This window comes from Neltuma alba, unplaced genomic scaffold (assembly GCF_004799145.2).
Source record: "Neltuma alba isolate B1F8T4 unplaced genomic scaffold, ASM479914v2 tig00006440_pilon, whole genome shotgun sequence".
In the NCBI taxonomy this organism is placed as follows: domain Eukaryota; kingdom Viridiplantae; phylum Streptophyta; class Magnoliopsida; order Fabales; family Fabaceae; genus Neltuma; species Neltuma alba.
This window is the reverse complement of record NW_021634467.1, coordinates 44,504-69,304: the sequence shown is the minus strand read 5'-3', so window position 1 is coordinate 69,304 and position 24,801 is coordinate 44,504. Positions and strand designations below refer to the sequence as shown.

The window sequence follows — 24,801 nt, the reverse complement described above, 5'->3', positions numbered from 1 at the left end:
TTTTCTTCCAATTTATGTTACTGATATTTTGCATTAAGAATAGAATGTTAATATATGCTTTCTGATTCATTTGTAGTTAGTGTCATCTCCATTTGAGAGTAAAACAATGTCATCTAATTCAATTCCTTTAAATGCTATTATGCCATTAGCTAGTCAACAAGCACCAACAGATTCTAGTCAACAAACTAATGAAGAAAATGATGGTAATGATTGTACTATTCAAAAAAAGAGGCGAAAAACTTCTACCATTTGAGAAGAGTTTGATCAAGTTGAAACCGATAAGGGGGTCAAAGCAAAATGCAAGTATTGCAAACAACTACTTGCTTATTCAGGGAAGGGAGCTAGCACTAGCCATCTTCGGAGACATGTCCAAGCTTGTTTGCAAAGGAAATTGCTAGTTTCTTCACAAAACAAGCAACCTTCTATTCCATTTCAACCTTCCAATTTGAATATTAATCCATTTTTAACACCGGGTGCTAGATATTCTAATGAAAAGATGAGGGAAATAATAACTCCTGCAATTATGGTGCATGAACATCCTTTAAATATTGTTGAGGATGAAGTTTGGATGTAGGGCTTCCAATATGCAAATTCTGAATTTCAGAAAGTATCTCGCAAGACAGTAAGAAATGATTGTTGTGTCATATATGAGGCAGAGAAGAAACAATTGAAGGCCTTATTGGAAGGTGTGAACAAGATTAGTTTGACTACTGATATATGGAAATCAGCTCACCAAGTAGCTGAATACATAGTTATCACCGGGCATTTCATTGATTAGGGTTGGAATCTTCAAAAGTGAGTTTTGAGTTTTGTGAAAGTTGCTGCTCCTAGACAAGGGATTGATGTGGCAGATGCTATTTTCAAGTGTTTGAAGGCTTGGGGTATTGAAAACAAAGTGTTTTCTGTGTCAATTGACAATGCTTCTTACAATGATTCTTGTTTAAGAGCTCTTAAAGACACTTTATCACTTAGTAGTTCATTACCTCTAGGTGGTGATTTGTTTCATGTTAGATGTTGTGCACACATATTGAACTTAATGGTGCAAGATGGCCTTGGAAGAATTAGGGACATTATACATAATGTTCGAGAGAGTGTGAAATATATCAATTATAATGATTCAAGGCTGAAAGCATTTTGTGATATTGTTGAGCAGAAACGTTTGAAGGAAAGAAAGCTTATTCTTGATTGTCCGACAAGGTAGAATTCAACATATAGGATGCTATCTATTGCTTTGAAGTTTAAGGTTATCTTTCCTGATTATAAGGAAAGAGAGCCACATTACAACTATGCACCATTAGAAGAGGATTGGAATAAGGTTGAGAAGATTTGTAAACTTTTAGAAGTATTCAATCTAGCCACCCATGTCATCTCAGGTAGTGAGTATCCTACTGCAAATTTGTACCTTTCTGAAGTTTGGAGAGTGAAACAAGTAATTGACAATGCCACAGAAGATGGTGATTTCTTCATAAGAAAAATGGCAGCTTCAATAAAAGAAAAGTTTGACAAATATTGGGGAGAATGTAATATGTTCATGGCCATTGCGAGTGTTTTGGATCCCAGGTGCAAATTATATGTTGTTAATTATTGCTTTCCTTTGATTTAGAAGCCTAATCATGTGGCTTCTAAGAATATAGATAAAGTGGTGAGTGCTTTGAAATCAATGTATGATGAGTATGTAAGCATGTATAAAGGAGACACAATGGGTAATAATGAAGTTGATAATGCTGGTAACAACTCTTCTGCCAATGCACCTGGTTCTTCTATAGTTACTGGATTTGATCAAATCATGAGCATTGTTCGTGAAAAGCAAGCAGTCCTCCCAATGAAATCAGAATTGGAAGCTTATCTTGAGGATGGTGTTTACATTCTTGATGGTAATTCTAACTTTTTCGGTGCCTTGGAATGGTGGAAAAATAATAGTATGAAGTATAAGATTTTATCTAAGATGGCTGCTGACATATTAGCTATTCCAATCTCAACCGTGGCATTAGAGTCTACATTTAGTGCTGGAGGTAGAGTTATCGATGAATATCGTTCCAAATTGAATGAAGAATCAATTGAAGTACTTATTTGTGGTGAGGATTGGCTTCGCAATAAGTATGGCTTGAGGAAAAAACCAAAGGTATAAATTTTGTATCGTAAAAGTTATATCATTTCTTATTCTTCTTACTTCTTAAATTATGATATTATCTAATATTATATATTTGATTTGTTTTTTTTCAAGGTGCTCGAACAAGATGAAGAAATTATGCTAAAAATTTGATGATTTGCGACTGGTGGCTATTCTTCTTAAACTTGTTTTGTTGTAATGTTGTTGTATTTGGTATGTTCTTGTTGAATGTTGATTAATAACAGTATCTCAACTTGTATTTTAAGTACTTGTGGATTGTGATTTTATTTGAGTTTATTTAGTTGTATGTTCTCTTTTCTTTTTTCCTGTTTGGCAGCTCTGTTTTAGATCACTAGTGGCCTGTTTCAGCCTGTTTAAAGGCAGAGGCTTGTATTCTGTTAAGGCCTATTCTCAGCCTGTTTAAAGGCCTAAGCCTGTGTTTTGTTAGGCCTGTTAGCTTGTTTATAGATTTTTAAAAGATACAGGCCTATTAATAGGTTTTAGGCCAAACTAGGCCTTTATATAGGTCAGGCTTAGGCTAAATTAGAAGCCTTTAACAGGCTACAGGCCAGGCTCAGGTCTATTTGTTACAAATCAGGCTAAGCCTGTTAAGACAATGGCCTGGCGTGGCCTAGCTGTTTCTTTCCCTAATTACCACAAAATAATTAATTAAAGATAATACTCTATTTTAAATCATAATTTCAGCTTAATTTTAAGAATTGAATATTCATATGATTTCAAAGCATGCAATATATACAGCTTCATTATTAACATTTTATTGTTTGGCGTTATACCAATTGCTTAAATGAAATCCATTATTTGGTAGAGTAGTCTTTTTTGAAAATTTAGTCAAGCCAAAATTAGTGCATACTAAACATCAACAAATTTAGTATAGTTATGTTATATATCTAAAGAGGATATGTAGAGGAAGCAATGGCTTTAACTTCTGTATTATATAGTTACTTGAAATTTACATATTTGATTCAATAATTACATAGGATAATTTCATAGTTAATAACTAAATAGGACAAAAGCAATATTGCTACATGATATACAAAAAATTAATGAAGAGAAATTGAGTTGAAACTAATATATTTGATTTAATATTTACATAGGCTTATTTCTTAGTCAATAATTACATATGATAAATATTAGCAGCCACTTGATCAATTACTTGTTCTGAAAATCTGCCTTTAAAGCAAATATAAGGAATAAAATCTTTTAGCTTGAGGACCTATTAAGGATTCAAGGTTCAACCTTCATTGTGAACGTTTTGAGAAAACTTTAGTTTCTAACTGCAGAGTTTTTTTGGCTCCTTAATCCTCAGATCCACCCAGATAAACATTGACCAATAAGAGGGGGGGGGGGAGATAAGTTTTATCATATCAAATGACCATACAGCATCTTGGGAAAGTCATCATATATAGTTTAGTGTTAAAATCTGAAATCCAAAACCATTATATTAACTAAGAAATTATAAAATGGGCCATTTCTTATCTACTAAAAAAATGCCCACATTTATTTTTCTATTTAAAATTATTGAATAAGCAACCAATAAATAAAAATAAGAAGGCATGAGAGACAAATTAAATATCTTTTTAAATTGTTGAAACTGTATAAATAAAAAGATAATTGGTTAATAGGATTGGAAAGTTATATTTATTTGGTATATTACTTAATTTAAAATTTAAAATAATTATTAACACTACAAGATTAATGTAACTTTCAAATTTTAAAAATATATCACAGCTATTATACATGCCATAATTTCTAGAATCAAAGAAGTTATTTCATGAAATTCAAATGAAAACAAATAATAAGTATCTTTGGAAAAGACAACTATCATTAACTTTAAATTTAAAATATTTTTTCAAGGTAACTTGTACTTCTAAAATGTAAATAAAGAACTTAAATAAATAATGTCATATAACTGCTACATTTATTAAGAGAGATAACTACAAAATTTTGTCACGATGGGATAAGAAACGCATAGATTGGAGAGGTGTTCATAAAAATTTTGTTTCTACAAAAAAAAAAAAGACATATTTATCTGGTGAAACCACTTGGCAATCTCTCAGTAAATCCTGCTTTATACTCTATTTTTAAAATAATTATTAACACTACAAGATTAACGTAAATTTCAAATTTTAAAAATATATCACGGCTATTATACATGCCATAATTTACGGAATCAAGGAAGTTATTTCATACAATTCAAATGCAAACAAATAATAAATATCTTTGGAATAGACAACTATCATTAATTTTAAATTTAAAATATTTTTCAAGATAACTTCTAATTCTAAAATGTAAAAAAAGAACTTAACTAAAATAATGAGATAAGGAACGCATAGATAGGAGAGGTGTTCATAAAATTTTTGTTTTTACAAAAAAATAAAAATAAGACATTTATCTGCATCTTGGTGAGGCCACTTGGCAGTTTTTCTTGAAGTCCTGCTTTATACTATACTTTTATATATTCATAGATACCAAACATTAACTCTATTTCAACTGATGGAAATGGAAATTGAATTTAATATTGAAGGAGTTTCGTAACCAAAAGGGAAAAAAAAGAAAGAAAAGAAATAATGAACGATGCTCTTTAATTTCTTGAATAAAAAAATCTTATATAGATAATTGTAAGAAAAATGAGATTGATAAAATAAAATTTAATTTCCCCGAACAGGGCCGCTACCGCATAAAAATGCACCATCAGAAAATGGCTCAAGACTTATTGATAGGAAAGGAAATGATTAATGCGGAATTAAACTCATTGATGATCGGGTATTTAATCTTTGGGTTAACTTTGAAATCTCACCCAATATCTTTGCATTATCATAAGAAAGAATGCATATAAAGCTGGATGCACTTGCCCCTTTCCTGCTTAATAACCTACGCATACTATGACTATTTATAACATGATCAATTATAAATAGTTGTGTTCTCGTAATCTCCTAAAATACATATTTTTAATCATACTTATGTTGGCGGTAGCAAAGGAGGAATAGCAAAATCCGGTTCGAGTTGCGTCGCAAGGACACTGTCCTTGAGAGACATTCCGCAACCCCTTGGCATAACAGGAAGCGGCACTCCCTAGGATCAGACGAACCTTTCCTGCAAAGCAAGGCGGCAAAATAGCGAAAGAGTTTGTAACACAGGGAACAGAGGAGAGGAAGAAGACGAGCACAGATTGCTCTCACGCTTTCTGAACCATCCCTTATATAGATGCGAATGGCCACATCACCGGAAGATGCATCCCTCTGTTTCGTCAAAGGTTCAGCTGGAGACAGAACAACACGAACGTTGGCGCACACAATGGTCGGCTACACCCCATAAGACGGGTCCGGTCGGCCACAAAAACTAGACGGCAACACTTTAATTTTGATAAGTCCAAAAATAAGACTTTTCTGGTAAGCACATAATTTATTTAAACTAATTTTTGCAAAATGAGACATTACCACATCTAATTCACGCACAGGAAGAATCGTCAGTTTTCAACTGCGTTTCCCTTCTGATGGCCTGTTTGTGTGTGCGCAAGGCCCACTTTCCCCTTGGCCCATTTACCTCCCCAAGGATATTTGATCTCTTATATACACTTGGTCTTCTTCTCATCTTTCTAACGTGGGACTTTATTTGACACACACTCATGTGATTTCCACAACAACTTATCATATATTTTTATAATAAGAACAAGAGAAGTAATTTAGTCAGATTGCATAGAATATATGAAGGGAGATAATTCGATGGAGTATTTGACATCAGTTGGAAGAGACGGGAATGCAAATTCCTGCATGTGTATATTTTTATCTCGAGTAAATTATTTAAGTAATTTTGTACAAGAAGAATTATAAAAAACTTTAACTTCACATACAGATTAAACAGTTAGTTAAAGATACAGTATTGGTACTGTTATGGAAGGATTCCAGTTCAGGCTCCTTGCAGGAGACGCTCTCACTTCGGAGATATGGGGATGCCTTGTGGATCTCAAGAGAGCCTGGGATGGAGGGTTCAGGAACATCTTGCTCAAATGTGGCTCGAGATGCTGTCATTATGTCAGAACAGTGTCCCTGAGCTCCATGAGGAATTCTCTTTGATCAGTGAAATTAAGGATGTGCTGCAGCGTGATTGGAAGGTCTCTTTTCTCTATATTGAAAGGGACAATATCAGAAGGGCGGATATGCTTGCAACACGCGGGTTATCAGATGCGTGTGGCCTGCAACTCTTTGTTCCAGTGGCTCTGGAACAAATCCTTCTTGGCGATACAGGAGACTGGTTCCCTTTGTTTTAGTTTGGTGTTTTAGCTCTGTGTCTTTTCTTTCCTGTGTATCAAAAAAAAAACAGAAGTAGAAATTGAAAGTCATTTCCTCAAAATACCTTTATATATGGAGGAGAAAGCGTATAAAAAACAGAATAAAAAAATTATTATAACATAGAAAATTTATGAAGAGGAGAAAATATATAATGAAGAGAGATAACAGTTTGAAAAATAAAATAATAAATATATTAATTATTAAAATAAACAATTAATAGGTGCAAAATAAGAAATTTGGCATGAAAGTTTAATACAACTTGCAAATGCTGCTTTATTTAGGAACAAAAGAGAAATGATAGTTATTTCTTATAAAAAGAGACGGACAGAGTATTACGTAAAACTATCATGAAGTTTCAATAATTGTGACATTACAATGTTACGTAGATTCACCATGGAGTTTCAACACATGCATGTTTTTTTTTTGTTTGTTTATGGATGAGGATGATGTTGTAACATACTCCTCTCGTTCTATCCATAGAACAAACAAAAAAGACATTTTTGGTCCTATTTATAGGGTATCAAGAGAAATTTTTTATATAAATGTATAATTTTACCTTTTATTTATTATTATATGGACTTTGTTTAAACGATGTATAATGTATATTAGATAAGAATAAAGTTAAAAGCTTGTTAAATTTTAAATAAGAATTAATAAAATTTAAAATTTTTCTTAATCTATATAAAATATATTGAAAACAATTTATGAATAAAACCATAAGAATACCATAAAGGCAATAGACGACCCTCAAACTGTTGGGGGGTGGGGGACATTGTACTTAGGGCCGTCAAAGAATATTCTTTCCCAAGGACAGCTTATTGGAACTTGGGAGAAACTCATTGGGAAGGAACTACACAAGACATGTACTTCCGCAAAAGACTTCCCCACAACCTTGAGAGGTAAAAAAAAAAAAACCCCACAGATTCTATGTTCAAATTTATCAAATCAGTCCCCCCCCCCTTCATTGGAATGAGTTTTCTCATTTGCGGGCATGGCTTGTAAGTTCTCTGTTTTAATATTTTCACATAAAAAACTTAGTTACGGAACACTGTTTGAAATGCTGGTGAGAGGCTTCCCGCGCGTAGTTTGAATATTTGGTGTTCGGATCGGGAGTCCAAACGCCATTGCTTTCAGCCTTTGTAGAATTTCAGAACAAGAAATAATCAGTTCTTATTTATCCGTATTACTATCGGATCCCTCAGAAAACCTGTGCTACAGATCAGTATGGTCTTCTCCTAGATCTTCATCCTCAGTGAACTGGTTTCGCCGGTTGTCCACCCGAGCTTGCATAATCATTCTTCACCGTTGCATGTGCTGGATACTTGTCGGACCTATTGTCCTTCATCGAAGTTCATCGACCTGGTTGTGCTTCACGTAGAACTGGCCATTCTCTGCTCGATTTGACTTTTGCTTCACTTGATTTACTGTTGCAACTTCAACTCACAAGTAAGGGGGCTGTTTGAAGGTCTTGCAATCTTAAGAGATATACCCAAATTCAAGTTTCAAACACAAGTTTGTATAGTTTGTACAACAATGACTATGCATAATTTTATCAGGCAAAATTCTTCAATTGATGACCACTTTGTACAAGCTGAACATGGAAGTGTAATAGATGAAGACAATAATTATATAGCTGGTGAGACATTCTCGTCAAGTTTAACATTTGCTGTACAAATGAATCGTGTTCATGACTCAATTAGAGACCAAATTGTGCAAAGTTTATGATTTAATTAGTTATGTGATTTTATTTACTTTATTTAGAAACTAAATTAATTTTAATTTATATTCATGTTTGTCCATTATATATATTTAATTAATTATCTACAATGTTTTTTCAAATTTTTCTCAATAAAAAATATTTTTATTTTATAATTTTATAAATAAAATACTTTTATTTTATCATAATACTTTTAGTTTTTTTCTAACTATAATATTAAATACTGTTATTCAATAAAGTTCATACCTCTTTTTGATCATTTTACAACTAAACTCATTTTTCTGTTAATCATTCAAATAAGTTTTAACTTTTCTAATTGACTTTTTATAAGCACCAATTCAAACATAAATCGTATTATATTAGCTGATTTTTACTCTAACTTCAATTTACAAAAGTCAGTTAGAATAAACCGCCAATCCAAATACACCTTTAGATTTTAGCTGAGGAAAAAAAAAGACTCATCTATTTAAATTTGAATTATGTGTATCTTTTAAGTTTTAACACTTTCATTCTTGCACTGTGATTAAAACAAAAAAAAAACGTGTAATTTTTATTGATAATATTTTAAGCGCGCAACTTATGAACAAATTATGCATTCAACACAATTTATATATTTTCAAGTTTTGATTAAAAACCTAAATAAATCTAGAATAATTTAGAATTTAGAAAGAATGTTTTTTGGTCAACAGAGAGAGTGTTTGCATCGAATTAAATTGTACTGGGATTCAAATATGTCTTCAACAGATAATTTCATTCAATAGTCAATATTTTTAAAGCCATAAAGAGATTGTTAGTATCCATTCTTGTAATTTTAATCTACCTTCTAATATAAAATTTTTTAATGAATCTGCTCATAAAAGAATATAACCTATGAAAATGGCCAGAGATATTTAAATTCTCCATCACCACGTGAATCTTGATTTCCTATTAAAATAATTAGGGATTACAGATATCTCTATCAAATAATCTTTTTGGAGATTAAAATAATTAAAGATATCTCGATGAAAATAATTTATTCTCCATCTCTACCAAACCATTAGGGATTTAAATGTATTTTAATTCCACATGAACCATGTGAATCTTTCCTTGATTTGAAGGAAATGGCTAAGGCTCAAAGGAAAAATTGAAGCAACTGACTAATTTTCCAATACAATAACGCATCATGAGATAGAATATCTTATATTTAAGAAATAATACAAAATATTATCTCTCATCCTAATTATAAGAGCTAGTTGACTAATTTGAGAAAATTAAAGAAAGAAGTTAAGTTAGTTATTTGTAATAAATATGTATTATCTTTCCTAAAATATCCTTACTAATAAAGTGTATTGGTTATAACTATCATTGTTAGGAGAATTGCTTTAGAAAAAAAATACATAAATATAAAAGACAAAGTGGATTGAGATCTTATATTAGGATTAAAATAAAAATCAAATAAGATCTTATATTAAAAACAGGAGGTAGTATTATTTATTTATTTTCCGGTTGTAACGTGTAAGACATTAAAACCAAACTTTAATGGCTCAAATTCTTTTTTTTTTTCTATAGTTATTCAGATTTAAAAAAAAATCAGAGAGTCACAATGTCCCGGAAGAGATTTGTCTCTGACGTCCGTGAGATATACCTCATATACCTTGCAAAAAATAAAAAAATAAATAGGAGTGGAGAAGAAAATATAGAGGCTGATAATTTCACTACGTGATTTCATATTTCTCACTTTAAATTTATTATTTTTTTGTAATATTATCCCAACTCATTAAAAAACTGAAGTTAGTGTTCCCCTTGTGAATTTTTTATCTTCATTAATAAAATCTCTCCTTGCACTAAAAAAGCCAAAAAAAAAAAAAAACACTAACGTTACTTGTCCGCGACAATAATATTTCTCTGTTTTAATATTCTCGGGTAAAAAACTTAGTTACGGAACAATGTTTGAAATACCGGTAAGAAGCTTCCCGCGCCTAGTTTCAATATTTGGTGTTCGGATCGGTGGCCCGAACGCCATTGCTTTCAGCCTTTGCAGAATTTCAGAACACGAAAGGCCTTAATCAGTTCATATTTATCCGTATTACTATCGGATCCCTCGGAAAACCTGTAAATCCTTACGTTCCGACCCGGATACAAGGTTTTCCGATGGGTCTCTCCGGGTCTGAGCCCGATTCTGATACCTCTCGTCTCCTCAACAGTCGCGAAACCCCCGCTAACGAGATCCCTGAAGACAAGTGGCATTTAGCCTACATCATCTACTTCACCCTCGGCTTCGGCTACCTTCTTCCATGGAACGCCTTCATCACCGCCGTCGATTACTTCTCCTTCCTCTACCCTGAAGCCAGCGTTGACCGCATCTTCGCCGTCTTTAAGATGCTTGTCCTTCTTGTGTCCCTCTTCATCATCATCCTCTATACTCACAAATCCCGTGTCTATGTGCGAATCAACGTTGGTCTAGGCCTGCTTACGCTGGCCTTGCTCCTGGTTCCCATCATCGATGCATTGTACATTAAGGGTCGGGTCGGGTCGGGTTGTATGATGGGTTCTATGCGACGGTCGGCGCAGTTGGGCTTTCGGCTTTAGGTGGCGCTCTGGTTCAAGGTGGAATCGTTGGGTCTGCTGGGGAGTTGCCGGATAGGTACATGCAAGCTACTATTGCTGGTACTGCTGCTTCTGGTAAATTTGCTTCTCTATTTCCTCTTCCGCTATATACTTATCTTGTTTGGTTCAATTCCTAGTTCCCTTCAGGAATTCTGCTGCCAGTTGGATACGACATCCCCATGGATTTCGAGATGCCCATTTAATGGTTATGGTACAAATTTGCCCTTAAAATATTTTTCTTAATAGTAATGACTAATGAGCACTGTACACTTAGGATACTGATTGCCACTTCAAGCCAAAAAAAAAATACTGATTGCTACTGAAAAATATTTGGAAAAAAAATTACAAACAAGAATCTAGAATAGATAATATTATTAGGAAGGATCATCAAAATTGCAATTATTTAAATAGACCAAATATTAACATATAAATTTAAAAATACTAAATTGCCCCTAACTATACCTCCCACGTTCCCTCCCGCGTTCCCTCCTACATTCTGTTTGTAAAACAACTAAAAATTTCTAAACTTGACTAAATTAAATAGAATTTCTCTCAAATTTTACAACTTGCGTAAATATTTATTATACAAAAATACACAAACATTATTCATTTATAAAATTAGAATTTTTTTGAGTACATTAGAATTTTACTTTTAGAATCAACACAAACTTAGATTGAAAATAAATGTTGTATAATTTTGGAAGAAGTTTATGTAAATTTTAAAAACAAAAATACATATTGTTAATAAAATTTTAAAAAATCCAAATAATCTATATATTTTCATGTGATATTGGTAAATAGGATTACCTCCGTTAGAATTTTAAAAGCACTTGCGTGTAAGCCAAAAAAATATTGTAAATAAAAATATCAGTATAGTCTGGGTGGGAAAAAGCTTAAATTAACAAAGAAGACGTATGGTCATAGCCATAGGAATGATGGGTGGTTTGGTTTTAGTTCTTGTTTTTTTTTTCCCTCAATCGAAAAAAAAAAGTTCTTGTTTTTTTTTTTAAATTATAAAGGCAGGAGTTAACTTAGGAGGTTTTGGCAGGGATAATTTAGTATTTTTAGATTTATATTTTAATATTTGGTCATTCTAAATAATTATGATTTTTACCATCTCTTCCAATATACACTTTTATTCTAGGTCATTCCCCTTAATTTTGCTAAAATACTTTAAGATACTGAGTGTTACTAAAAAGATATTTAGAATGTTAAATTAAATCACAAATTATTTTTGAATGCCGAATGCCACAGGAAAAATGTATCAAGGTGTTGGATGTATCTTAATCCTACTTAAAAACCTATCCACTTATAGTGTGTGTGTGTTTTACTCATGATCATTAGGTTCTCACCATTTTATCTAGGGACATTGGTCTCCGGAAATTGAAGTCAATGACCTTCTGTCCTGAAAGAAGTTGCAGCAATACGATTCCAAAACTGTAGACATCTCCGGAGGCTTTTACATGGCGGTTTTTCCGGTATTCAGGATCAATGTAACCTAATGTTCCTCTCACCTCAGAGCTCACAAACGATTGGTCGAGCTCCATTACCTTGGACAATCCAAAGTCTGAAAGCTTTGCTTGCATGCTGGTGTCAATTAGAATGTTTGATGGCTGACAATACGACATGTCACAGGAGATCAAAGACAGAGAATAAATAGACTAATGGAGAGCCAGAGACAAAGCATAGTACAGTGTTGTCACCTTAATGTCACGATGAATGATGCAGCCACCTGGATAAGTGTGGAGAAACATTAGACCTCTTGCACAATCAACTGCAATCTTAAGTCTCTGAATCCATGAAAGAACTTTATCCTTGTCTGTCATAGAGTGATAATGTGTTAGAGAATTTACATGGGAAGAGGGTTGGAAGAATCTGGCAAAAAAAATACTACCTTGAGTCCTTAATATAAGAGCGAGCTTGAAATTTAATTTGATTCTAAATATAATATTCCAATTTACTTTGTCTCTCGTATTTATCCTTTTTTTTTTTTCAAAGTAGTCATTGTAGTGGTTGCATATGTTAAAAGTTCAATCAAATGATAGTTCTAATTAATGCACATAATTAGCAAAGGTATTTTAGAGAAGATAACATATATTTATTACAAATAACTAACTTAACAAACTTTCTTAATCTACTCAAGTTAGTCAACTAGCTCTTATATTAAAGGCCAGAGGTAGTAAATAAGGAAAGAGGGTTAGAAGAAGAATCTCCATGGATGACTAAGAAAACAAGTGATACCAAACAGCCAATCTGAGAGGTTTCCTTCGTGGCATAGCTCATACACTAGGAAGCATTCACCCTCGCTGTCACAGTATCCGGCCAAAGATACCAAGTTCTGATGTCTGACATGAGAAAGGCTTCTCACTTCTCTAACAAATGTCTCCAGGTACGCTTCACCCATAATATGCTTGATGGCTACATGCTGACCGTTGGAAAGTAGACCTTTGTACACTTTTCCTGTAATAACTCCAACCAAGTTCAATTCATTTGGAAGGTTTTATATAATTGCTTTATTTCATTTGGATTTCCTTGATCATTTCACAATTATTGAGATAATCAATAATATCAGCATAGTTTCTCATTTTCTACAAACCTGCCATTATTGCAAGCAGAAAATGGTGTAGATAGGATCTTGGCTGTAGCAGATGCTAACAAGGTTTAATGTAACCCTAAGTCCTATTGCCTGTAATATGAGTTTATATATGCTATCTTGTAGCCTTTGTCTCAGTCATCTCTTTTTGGTTTTTTGTTGTTTTGAGGCATTAAATTGTTATGAACAGATATCAGAAAACACATTTTTCAAGAAGCTGAGGGATATTCTTACCAGCAATGCCTTGACCAATATAATTTGAAGCATTAAGATTGTTGGTCGCCATATAAACTTCCTTGATGGTTATCTTAAGAGAGCTCGAATCCTCTGCCTCTAAATAATTAAATGCATTCAAGTAAGACAAAAACACACACACACAGATTTTCTGGACCAGAAAGGAAATTGTGTAGGATCTTTTTCTGAGTCACCTTCTTGTTTCGTTGGAGAACTAATAGTTCTTCTTCTTCTATTCAAGATACATACTGCAAGAAACCCTAGGACTACGATTCCAATTATGCCAAAAGGTAATATCCAGAGACCTGTTCCATTTATGATTCAAACAGTTAAAATTGGACAAGAAAAACCTTAATCGATTCCTATCCTCAGAACAAGAATATAATGTAGGACTAAGATTTACAGAGAATTGGAAAAGAACTACCTGGGATGAGCTTAGAACTGCCATCGGTTTTGCCTATTTGCTTACCTGTAACAGTCAGTGAATTACTTCAAGTTCCACAAGATCAAATAAAAATCATGAATTCAAATAAGTGTGATTGAATTGACTGAAAAAAGGGAAATTTACTTTTTTCTAGCCCTCACCTGCTGAAAGGCTGTAGGTTCCAAGGCATTCACAAACTGCTTGAATCAAGTCCCTATCATAAAGTCTGATGCTTGTAAGTGAGATTAGTACTGCAAATCTACAAATATTAGCATCAAAATCTGCTGAGCCTGACTCCTTTTTATCAATTGATATTGCACTAATCTCTTCCCACCTTCTTAAGCATGCCGTACAAGTCTCTTTTTCTGCCTTGCTCAAAGCCATACAATCTTCATCTAATCTTCTCAACTTCTCTCCAAGTTTGTCCATAACATCTATGACAGACAAGTCGGAGCAACCACCAGCTCCAGTCCTTAGCTTCTCCACCCCACATCCTTTAATATTCATTGAAGCAAGGCAAGTTTCTTGCTCCGAGGAATTCAAGTATATTTTTCCAGATTGGTTGGCAGACATCCCTGATGCATAAAGGTAAGCATTGAAATCTAATCCATCACAACAGCTATTTATAAAACCTCCCCAGCTGCGCAATTCACAATCAGGGCTATTACTATTATTCAAAGATGTAGAAGACTGAATTCCAAGGATGCAATCAGCAGCAGAGGTTTGAGAACAGGCTTGATCAAGAGTGATGAACAATAGAAGCAATATGAAGCAGTTTTTCCTTTGAAACTTCATTGCATCAGAGTTGGAAAAGCAACAATAATGTGAGACCAGATATAGCTGCAGGCGTTTTAATGTTGAAAGTGGTTGATATAAGCACGTTGATGTGGTCAACATGTCACTATCATACCACTTTTTGATGAATCTAATATGTAAATATGACCACATTGGATTTGGACTTGAAGAGGCATTTTGGCAAATGGCTGAAGGGCAACTATATACTACCTCCTTGATATAAAACTAGTCATAAATATAATAATGTAATCCACTATCTCATATTTATTATTTTTCACGATAATCCTTGTAATTGTTGCACATATTAAAAGTTTCATCAAATGTTAAAACTAATATATTTTATTAGTAAGAGTATTTTAGGAAAGATGACAACTACTTATTATAAATAACTAATTTAACAAACTCCCTTAATCTACTCAAATTAGTTAATTAGCTTTTATATTAAAGACCGAGGTAGTACTATTAGCTTTTATATTAAACACCGAGGTAGTACTATACATCTCTCTCTTTCTCTCTCTACCTATCTAGTTGTTTTATCCTTATAGGCAAACTAAAATATTGTTCCCAGTTAAACCCTGCCGCTTTGAGCAAGCATGCTCTTTTGAGCCTGCTCCCGTTCCACATATTCTTACTGGTTAATTCCTGACAAAGCCATACACTTTGATTAATTTTCGATCATTTAATTCAATGCATTAGAGGGTTAAATTCTTACTACGGTTTTTGCTTTCAAGTAGGGATTTAAACCTTAATTTATCATGTTACGAGTGACCAGTCGCTTTTGTTGGACCGAAACCTCTTTTTTGTATGCATACCAGTTTTGATATTCGTTTTTATCAACATACGAACTTAGAAGTTTTGGATTAAAAAAAACTTGGCTGTTTCTTTGGGTCTCAGGACTCGCTTATTACCAATTACCAATTACCAAGAGGAAAAAAAATAAAAGTAAACTTCGATGCGAATGGTTTTAAAATTTTAGTAAACAAATAGAAAACTCCACACACTAAGTTTTAGTTTAATCGAGCTGGCAAAAAAAAAAAAAGGTTTTAGTTTAATCGACTAAAACTCGATCTCTGGGACTCAATGCATTTTACTTTCCTATTTAAAATCAATAAACCAATGTAATAAAAAGTAAAAGCAGATAAAAAATGAAGATTTAATACCATCTCCGATCCTATTTATAAGAGCTTATTTATAAACTATGAACGCAATCTTATAAATAGGATCGAAGGTAGTAATTATATTACCATAGCATAAATATTAACACAAACTAATGATTGAAATATTAACTCAGAGACAGGCCAATAAAATTGGCTATGAAATGAAATGACTGTTTGATAACTTAATTATTCATAATTAACTTTAGCATGTACAGAGGAATTCAATTTTGGATTCATAGTTGATTTTAATGTGTGCGTGTGGATGTTAATATACTTTTTCAGAAAATCACGATTTGGACCTTCAAAATTGACTGTTTTTCAATGACTCCATTGGTTCCTATAGTTTTAAAACTCCATTTTCAAGCTGGCCTAAAAAAAGTCTTCGATTTGCAAATTATCCTATATATAACTGAATTCCTCAAATACAATTACTAAAAATTAAAAACATGTCATTAGGAGACAAAATTGTCACTTTTCCTAAAAAAAAATAGTGACTTATTTTTAAATTATTTATAAATCACATCATTAAAATTTTTATTATCGTATAGGCTTTTTTCTTTTGTTATAACAAGACCGTTATTTTTTCTTGAAAATTATATATAAATAGAAATAAATTTAAAAAATTATTAAAATTTGAGATAAAATTAATAGGGTTAAATTTTTTCTAGATTATCATAAAACATGCTGAAAGTAACTAATAAATAGATTAAAAATTATTTGTTATTATAATGAAAATAAACAAAAAATTAAAGATAATTATTGCATAATATAGGCTTGTACTCTTCCGGTACTAAATATAAGACTCTTATACTAGTGTGTATAAGGGTTTTATATTTAGGATCGAAGGAGTATATATGATTGTAAAGACCCAATGTCCCTGTCCAATCCTTATCTGTAAACAACTTTAATTATGTGACTCCCAAAATTAGAAATATTAAAGGCTTGTGAAATTTGGCTAATTCATTATTTGAAAAACCTCTAAAATGAGTGTAATCAATATTTTTAATTATAAGACCTTCCATTATGACAAATTAAAGTGATTTGTCTCAATACGTCAATTAGCTCTAACAATGTCAGCTATCAAAATGCCAAATTCCTCCCGCTCTTTAATATAAAAACTAATTGACTAATTTTAGTATATTAATTATTTGTGATAAATACGAATTGTTTTTCTCAAAATATCTTTACTTATCATATTTATTAGCTAGAACTACTATATGATAAAATCTTTAATATGTGTAATTTTATAATGACTACTTTAAAAAAATGAACAAATATGAGACATAAAATGATTGAGTCTTAAATATAAGACCAAATTAAAAATCTAACTAGCTGTTATATTAAAAAATGGAGGCAATGTAAAGCAATTAGGACATGTCTACAAAAACAACCGAAAAGGACACCAGTATTTGATAGATACTTCTTCTGTCCCTTTTCATAAGCAATATTAGAGCTAATCATGTAGATCAAAATGTTAGTTAAAATTAGTTAAAGATAATAAATATATAGAAATTAGAAGTTCTTTTACTAAAATACTCTTATTTATGGGGGAGAGAGTATAAGAGAGAGAATAAGAAAATTACTATAATAAATAGAATTATGAAAAAGAGAGAATGTGTGATGAAAAGATGATGGTTTAGGAAATGAAATAATAAATATATTGAGTATTAAGAGTAAAATAAGGAATTTGCTATAAAAATTTAAGACAACTTATAAATATTATTTATATTTAGAAATAAGAAAGAGATGATAATTGTTGTTTATAAAATAGGATGCAAGGAGTAAATGTTGGATACTGGATGACCTCACGGTTGACTTTGTATAGATTCTCGACTCTATTAACTTTCAAACAAAACATAATTCAGCATATTTTACTTGACGTAAGATTCTTAAATGACTAACGTTTTTTTTTAACGCCCAGACTTAAGTGACAAGTTACTTCTTACATGACATAAAGTTGATATAAAATTATCATCCGATTATAGTTGGAATCTCTCCTTTCATTTGAAGTTACTCTACTAAGATATAAACATGACATGAAACATAAAAGCATGTCATAATGACAGATTAGACTTGGCTGGTGAAATAGATCAGCAGATTAGCTTTTGATCATACTCCTCTAATCCCCAATATAAAATTTAATTAATCAATTTAAGTAGATAAGAAAAATTTATTAAATTAGTTAATAAGTTATTTTTTAAAAAAAATATGATAATAATTTTTTTTATTCTCTTCCTTCTTCTTTAATTATTTTGAGAAATATTACTATAATTAATTTAAAAAATTGTTAAATATATAAAACAGATCTTATATATAAGATTAACATCAATTTCTCAGTTAGATCACATAAAATATTAGAGATTTGAACATCTCTTCCTCAGCACACGTGAACTTGTGCCCAAGCCATAGTTGTGTTGTGTGCACATCCATAATTGTTAAATGACATATTTATTTTTCAAAAAATAAAAATGTCGATGTGTGTGTTTTGTCACTTTTCCAGGATAAGACTGACAATCTCTTCAAGTAGCATAGTAGATTTGCTGCATTTTATTAGTTCCGGGTCTGGTAAAAAATTAAAAAAAAAAAGGTTCCGGCAGTTGAGGGAAAAAAGGATATATACATTTATTTAAATTCAAATCAAGTGTATTTTTTTAAACATTTTTATCCTTTTTTGTGATTCAAACAAAAAAAAATGCATAATTTTTAGTGATAATATACTAAAGTGATGCCCAACATAGAAAGAAATTATGCATTTGACAGATATTTTACATTTTCAAGTTTTAATTAAAAACCTCAATGGATTTAGAATAAATTAAAATTTAGAACGAATGTTTTTTTTTTGGCTTGGATTAAATTGGACGGGGATTTAAATTGGCCTTCAACTAATAATTTTATTCAATAGTCAATAGTTTTAAAGCTACGCATATATAGATTGGTAGCATCCATTTCTTGTAATTTTAATCTACCTGTTAATATGAAATTTTGATGAATATGCTCATGAAAAGAATATAACATATGAAGATAACCAGAGATATTTAAATTCCCCATGACTATTTGAATCTTGACTTCCTATTAAAGTAATTAGAGATCAGAGATATCCATCTCTGTCAAAATAAACTTTTTTTTGGAGATTAAAATAATTTGTTCTCCATCTACGTCAAACAATTGCAGATTTAATGATATTTTAATTCTCCATGAACCAAGTGAATATCTTTCCTTGATTCCAAGCCAATGGCTATTGGTCAAAAAAAGAAGCAATTGGCTAATTTTCCAATGCAAGAAAAATACTGCCTCCAATTCTAATTATAAAACCTATTTGATTAATTTGGGAAGATTAAAAATTTAGTTAAGTTAGTTAATGGTAAAAAAAAATATCACTTATTTTCCAAAAATACCCTTATAAAATTTTTAAAAAAGCCCTACACAATATGGTAAAAAAAAACCTATTTTCCAAAAATATCCTCGTGAAATTTTTAAAAGTAGCCCTACAGAATACTTGATCGCCCGCACCTTTCTTCTGACCTCACCAAACTTCGGCTTGGCGGCACCCAATCAGATCAATCTCTTTGGATTTTTGATCTCTAATTTCTGGTTTGTGATTTCAGATTTTCGTTTATAAATTAAAAATAATTTTTTAGGCCTTAGAATTTTATTTTTCTTAGTTTTTTTTTTGAGATATAAATTAATCTTTTAAATATTTTTCACTGCTACTTAAACAGTGATGGGTAAATTTAACGACTCAAGTTATTTATTTATTTTAATAATTTTAAAATTTATTAATATATTTATAAAATATTAAAACTAATCCAGTCAAATTTTAATTCAATAGTTGAAATAGGAAGTGGAGAGAAGAAGTAGAATTTCTCTACATGCAATAGTATCTATTTGAATTATCGTTGTAGTGTTTGATTATAGTTAACGAAATATAAGTAAGGGTGGTTGGGAAAAAATGAATTAAATATAAGAGATAAAGTGGATTGGGATCTTATATTTAAAATCAAATTAAAAATCAAATTAACTCTTATAATTAGGATTGGAGGTAGTATTTACATTGAAACCAAACTTTAATGTTCATGTTAAAAAAACAAAAATAAGAGGGTTACAATATCTCCAAAGAGATTTAGGATTAATACTTTTTTTACTTCTTGAAATTTCACTTCGTTTTAATTTTGATTTTTAAAATTTAACTTTATTTTGATTTTGATCTTTGAAATCTAACTTCATTTTTGTTTTAATTCTTGTTTCAGGGGTTAAAAATACTATTCCATTAAGATGGATCAAAATAAAGTTAAATATCAGGTGACAAAATCACTAGCTTTAAATTTCAACCACTAAAAATGATATTAACCCACAACTTTATCTCTAATGTTAATGAGGTATATTGATATTCCATAGTCCATTCACCTTGCCAAAAATAAGTATTCGTGGTTTAATCTTAGATATAAAATCTTAATATTTTTTTTCTCAAAATTATACTCTTCCGGTTCTTAATATAAAATCTAATCGTTGAGTTGATTTTAATCCTAAATATAATACCTATTTCTCATATTTATTAATTTTTTCTAAATTACTCATATAAATACCTCTCAACCATAATCAAGTAGAAGAGGTATGAAGGATATTAAGAAAGATGATTATGGTGTTTTAGGAAAAGCATGTCATATTTCTTATAATTAACTAATTTACCTAACTTTCCTAATTTAATCAAACTAATTAAATATGTCTTATATTCAAGATCGGAAGAGTAACATTTATTCAAAGTATTCTTATTAATCATACTTAACTAATTTTTCTTATAGACGAGTTAGCTAGCCGTTAGTTTATATCCAGAAGCAAGTGAGAAAGAACCGTAATGATCTCTAAATAAACCACCACACGTCCGCAAGCAACATTCTCATCCTCTGACATTAGAGCTATGTTAAAAGAAAATGATAAAAAGTCTATATGTAGCGTAACCAAGTTTCGTGTTGCTTCCTGACTTGCAGAACACCAAAAGCCTTAATCAGTCAATCTTCATCCGTATTACCATCGGACACCTCGGAAAACCCGTAAACCCTTTCGTTCCGACCCGGATACAGGGTTTTCCGATGGGTCTCTCCGGCTCTGAGCCCGATTCTGATACCTCTCGTCTCCTCAACAGTCGCGAAACCCCGCCCAACAAGATCCCTGAAGACAAGTGGCATTTAGCCTACATCATCTACTTCATCATCGGCCTCGGCTACCTTCTTCCATGGAACGCCTTCATCACCGCCGTCGATTACTTCTCCTACCTCTACCCTGAAACCAGCGTTGACCGCATCTTTGCCGTCGTTTACATGCTCGTCGGTCTTGTCTCCCTCTTCATCATTATCCTCTATAGCCACAGATCCCATGTCTACGTGCGAATTAACGTCGGTCTGGGCCTGCTTACGTTGGCCTTGCTCATAGTTCCCATAATCGATGCAGTCTACATTAAGGGTCGGGTCGGGTTGTATGATGGGTTCTATGTGACGGTTGCAGCTGTTGGGCTTTCGGGTTTAGGTGACGCTCTGGTTCAAGGTGGAATCGTTGGGTCTGCTGGTGAGTTGCCGGATAGGTACATGCAAGCTACCATTGCAGGCACTGCTGCTTCTGGTAAACTTTGCTTTTCTATCTCCTCTTCTGCTATATACTTACTATTTTTGGTTCAATTGCAAATTCCCTTTAGGAGTTCTGCTGCCAATAGGATATAATAGCCCCATGGATTTCGAGATGCCCATTTGATTGTTAAAATTTGTGTTCATGTGTGAAAGAAGTATTTGTGTGTTTGATGTTTTTTTTGGGGTTTTTGGTGATATATTTCTGTTTGCCATTTGGAGCCATCCTCTTTAGCCTTCTGATGAATAACTTAAAAGGGCATGATCAATGATCCACTCTGCTTGTCTGATTTGTATGCGTAAAAGAAGCAAGTGTGCTTGGTGGTCTTTTTTTCCCCCTTTATTCGATGAGATTTTCTGTTTGCCATCATGGATCTTCCTTCTTTAGGCATCTGATGAATTCCTTAAGAGGGCGGATCAATTCTGTGTGATTTGTGTATGATAATCTGAACGATCATCAACAATTTTGAAACCATATTATATGTAGGAAAATCGGATCCTTAATCAATCTTGTGCACAAGTTCAATGCATAGTAAATTATTATTTTTTAGATCACATCAGAGCTGGGAATTTTGAATTCTTAAGTATTTTGTGTGCGTATTCTGAACTCTGCAGTATAGTTTAGTTATGAAAATTCGGACTCCTCTCTCTCCCTCTTGATACAGCTAGTGGTCAAAGCAATGTAATACCACCAGATATATCCTTTTTTGCGAGAAGTTTTTCAGATGTTGCTTATGTTGCTGCCCCCCCTCCCCCCTCTTCTTTTCTTTTTTATCTGGTTGTATTTGTCCCTTTTCTTTTTCTATATTATAACTGTATTGTAATCTTTTATTTCATAATATCATTTTGACTTGTTATAAACAAAAAAAAATGAAAATTCAGACTCAGAAGCAAGTTTTTCTTTCCTTCTATGTAACTTTTTCTACTTCGTTTTTATGCTTTGAGTTAATATTAGATCTCAAAGAATAGAGCTTGATTGTAGGTTTAAACTTTAGAAGGAGTGTCAAATGATGTCTTGCGCACACAACAGAGTTGTTATAGTACGGTGATATTGGGCTGATTTCTTTTCAGTATGTGAGTTGTAAGTTGTCACATCTGAAGCATTCAGTATGCTGGTACAAGGTTTCAATACAAACTAATTTGTGTAATATTCGTAAGAAATCAGTCATATATTTCTTTGCCTGATGAGCTAGTGTGTAAATTGTTTCTCATTCTCATAGTCGTGTCTTGGTTTTTCTATGTACTTGTAGGTGTACTTATTTCTTTCCTGAGAATATTCACGAAAGCTGTTTACTCTCAAGATGCTGCTGGCCTGCGAAAGAGTGCAAACCTCTACTTTTCTGTAGCAATTGTAGTTATGTTCATATGCACGGTCTTGTACAATGTAGCGCACAAGCTTCCTGTTATGAGGTACTATAATGAACTCAAGGTTCTGGCTGTCACTGAAGATGAAGAAGTTCAAGGTCCTCTGACTAGTTCTGTTTGGAGGGCAACTCTATGGGATATTGTGGGAAGAGTGAAATGGTATGGATTTGGCATTCTTCTTGTATATATTGTGACTCTTGCCATATTTCCTGGGTACATTACGGAGGATGTGAGCTCTCGACTTCTTAAAAATTGGTATCCGATTCTCCTTATTACATGCTACAATGTGTTCGATCTTGTTGGCAAGAGTTTAACTGCAGTGTATCTCCTAGAGAATCCGAAAATTGCAGTAGGAAGTTGCATTGCAAGATTGATATTTTTCCCTCTCTTCCTCATGTGCTTGCATGGTCCCAAAATTTTCCGAACAGAGATTCCTGTGACGATACTGACTGGGCTGTTAGGGCTTACTAATGGGTACCTAACCAGTGTATTGATGATATTGGCACCTAACGTCGTGAAGTTGCAGCATGCAGAGGCTGCAGGCACTGTGATGGTACTATTCCTGGTTGTTGGTCTGGCTGCTGGGTCTGTTGTAGCTTGGTTCTGGGTCATTTGATCCATCAGTTTGTATGGATTTGTGGCTTCCAGCAATTATAAGACAGAACTGGTTTACATGTTCTGTTTGATGTAATCTGTAAATTACTTCGCAATGAAGTGTTGATGTTTCACTGCTGTTAATGCATCCTTAATCAACGTTATTTGATGCAATTTGTAAATTATGTCAATTCAATGAAGTTATTGCTGTTTCGCTACTGTTAGTGCTTCCTTAATCAACGTTATTGCATGTGCTTCTGATGCACCACGATAGGCTGAAAGAAAATGAAAGCCAAAATGCTGGTTGGTATGTTAATTTACAACCTGCTTGAAGTCTGTCTTTTTTTTATTTTTTTATTTTTTTGGGTGACATGGACAAGCTGAGGCTTGAAGAAGGAAAAAAAGTCCTAATAAGCTCTTGCAGTTGACGCAGTAGATCTTCCAGCAGTTGCTTGAAGTCTTACTTTAGACTCCATGCAAAGCACAAGTCTTGTCGTTTAGTTATAAAAATATCATTTTACACGCCACCAGAAAAGAGGCCGCTAAGAATGGCATTGTTTGCTGTTATAATGGGAAGCTTCCTTTGGGCAATTAAGGTGGCACAAGTACCAGCTTACTAACTTATCTTTATATTTTATTTTTAAATCTGTGACTTAGGAGTAATCTGAGTATCCAAATCCATTACTGTGTTTCATTTCTCTATTGTTTGGGATGTTGGACTGCTTTGTGTAGTGCCTAAATAGCAGCGGCAGTAATAGAAAGGTCGCCATTAATTTTGCTCCTAAGTGGTATGAAAGCTCATCTGAAAATAGGAAATCGAAGGTTTAATGTCACTTGTAACCTCAACTTGTTAGTACCATTCCTTCTAAATAAAAACTAGGTTAAAGTATACTTTTAGTCTTTTAACTTTATAAAAAGTTTTGTTTTAGTCCTTTAAAAAATAAATTTTGTCTTCTAGTCCTAGAACCATTAACAAAAAAACGATGATATTAAGTTATTGAATATTGATAAAATATTACTAAGAGCCTGTTTGGTTCAATTCTATTACAGGCCTGCAATGGTAATCGAGATTGCATTACCAAAATAATAATATTTGATTGCTTTTTAATTTGGTAATAAAGTTTACTGTTGTAACGAAAATTACCAAAAATTTGGCAATTCCCATACATACCTCCCCCATATGAATGGGTATTACCTTCCATTGCCCTATTTGGAATGTTTTTTCTACCCTTAAAATCTAATATGAAAGACACAAAATAACCCAAATCAAATCCCTCCCTCATCTTTCCTTCAATGTCTTT

The 24,801-nt window shown here is 32.5% G+C and overlaps 3 protein-coding genes and 1 long non-coding RNA gene across 4 annotated transcripts; 3 read left to right on the top strand and 1 right to left on the bottom strand.

Moving 5' to 3' along the window:
- The first annotated feature begins 812 nt into the window (after nucleotides 1-812).
- LOC114750412 (zinc finger BED domain-containing protein RICESLEEPER 1-like) lies at nucleotides 813-2,407 on the top strand. The gene is made up of 2 exons (XM_028939015.1): nucleotides 813-2,122; nucleotides 2,225-2,407. Exons 1-2 carry the CDS (start codon nucleotides 1,661-1,663, stop codon nucleotides 2,261-2,263), a joined length of 501 nt encoding a protein of 166 aa, XP_028794848.1. The 5' UTR covers nucleotides 813-1,660; the 3' UTR covers nucleotides 2,264-2,407.
- A 2,841-nt stretch (nucleotides 2,408-5,248) lies between these two features.
- LOC114750413 (uncharacterized) lies at nucleotides 5,249-10,328 on the top strand. Its single transcript, XR_003740665.1, has 3 exons — nucleotides 5,249-5,259; nucleotides 5,448-5,451; nucleotides 10,260-10,328. It is a non-coding gene; the product is annotated as an uncharacterized LOC114750413 (long non-coding RNA).
- Nucleotides 10,329-12,063: 1,735 nt separating this feature from the next.
- Nucleotides 12,064-14,769, bottom strand: LOC114750420 (receptor-like protein kinase HERK 1). The gene is made up of 7 exons (XM_028939021.1): nucleotides 14,136-14,769; nucleotides 13,975-14,019; nucleotides 13,745-13,855; nucleotides 13,551-13,649; nucleotides 12,965-13,183; nucleotides 12,427-12,542; nucleotides 12,064-12,336 (listed from the first exon to the last, which is right to left on the bottom strand). Exons 1-7 carry the CDS (start codon nucleotides 14,767-14,769, stop codon nucleotides 12,064-12,066), a joined length of 1,497 nt encoding a protein of 498 aa, XP_028794854.1.
- A 6,129-nt stretch (nucleotides 14,770-20,898) lies between these two features.
- On the top strand, nucleotides 20,899-23,724 carry LOC114750416 (equilibrative nucleotide transporter 1). The gene is made up of 2 exons (XM_028939019.1): nucleotides 20,899-21,539; nucleotides 22,792-23,724. Exons 1-2 carry the CDS (start codon nucleotides 21,014-21,016, stop codon nucleotides 23,520-23,522), a joined length of 1,257 nt encoding a protein of 418 aa, XP_028794852.1. The 5' UTR covers nucleotides 20,899-21,013; the 3' UTR covers nucleotides 23,523-23,724.
- Nucleotides 23,725-24,801: the final 1,077 nt, after the last annotated feature.

What these genes read in the sequence shown, in the direction of transcription:
- LOC114750416 (XM_028939019.1), top strand. Translation starts at nt 21,014, where the DNA reads ATGGGTCTCTCCGGCTCTGAGCCCGATTCTGATACCTCTCGTCTCCTC. An exon ending in TGCAGGCACTGCTGCTTCTG is followed by an intron (nt 21,540 to 22,791) that starts GTAAACTTTGCT and finishes ATGTACTTGTAG; the next exon opens with GTGTACTTATTTCTTTCCTG.
- LOC114750420 (XM_028939021.1), bottom strand. Translation starts at nt 14,769, where the DNA reads ATGAAGTTTCAAAGGAAAAACTGCTTCATATTGCTTCTATTGTTCATC. An exon ending in CAGTTCTAAGCTCATCCCAG is followed by an intron (nt 13,856 to 13,974) that starts GTAGTTCTTTTC and finishes TAAATGGAACAG; the next exon opens with GTCTCTGGATATTACCTTTT. An exon ending in TATTGGTCAAGGCATTGCTG is followed by an intron (nt 13,184 to 13,550) that starts GTAAGAATATCC and finishes GAGTTATTACAG; the next exon opens with GAAAAGTGTACAAAGGTCTA.
- LOC114750412 (XM_028939015.1), top strand. Translation starts at nt 1,661, where the DNA reads ATGTATGATGAGTATGTAAGCATGTATAAAGGAGACACAATGGGTAAT. An exon ending in GCTTGAGGAAAAAACCAAAG is followed by an intron (nt 2,123 to 2,224) that starts GTATAAATTTTG and finishes TTTTTTTTCAAG; the next exon opens with GTGCTCGAACAAGATGAAGA.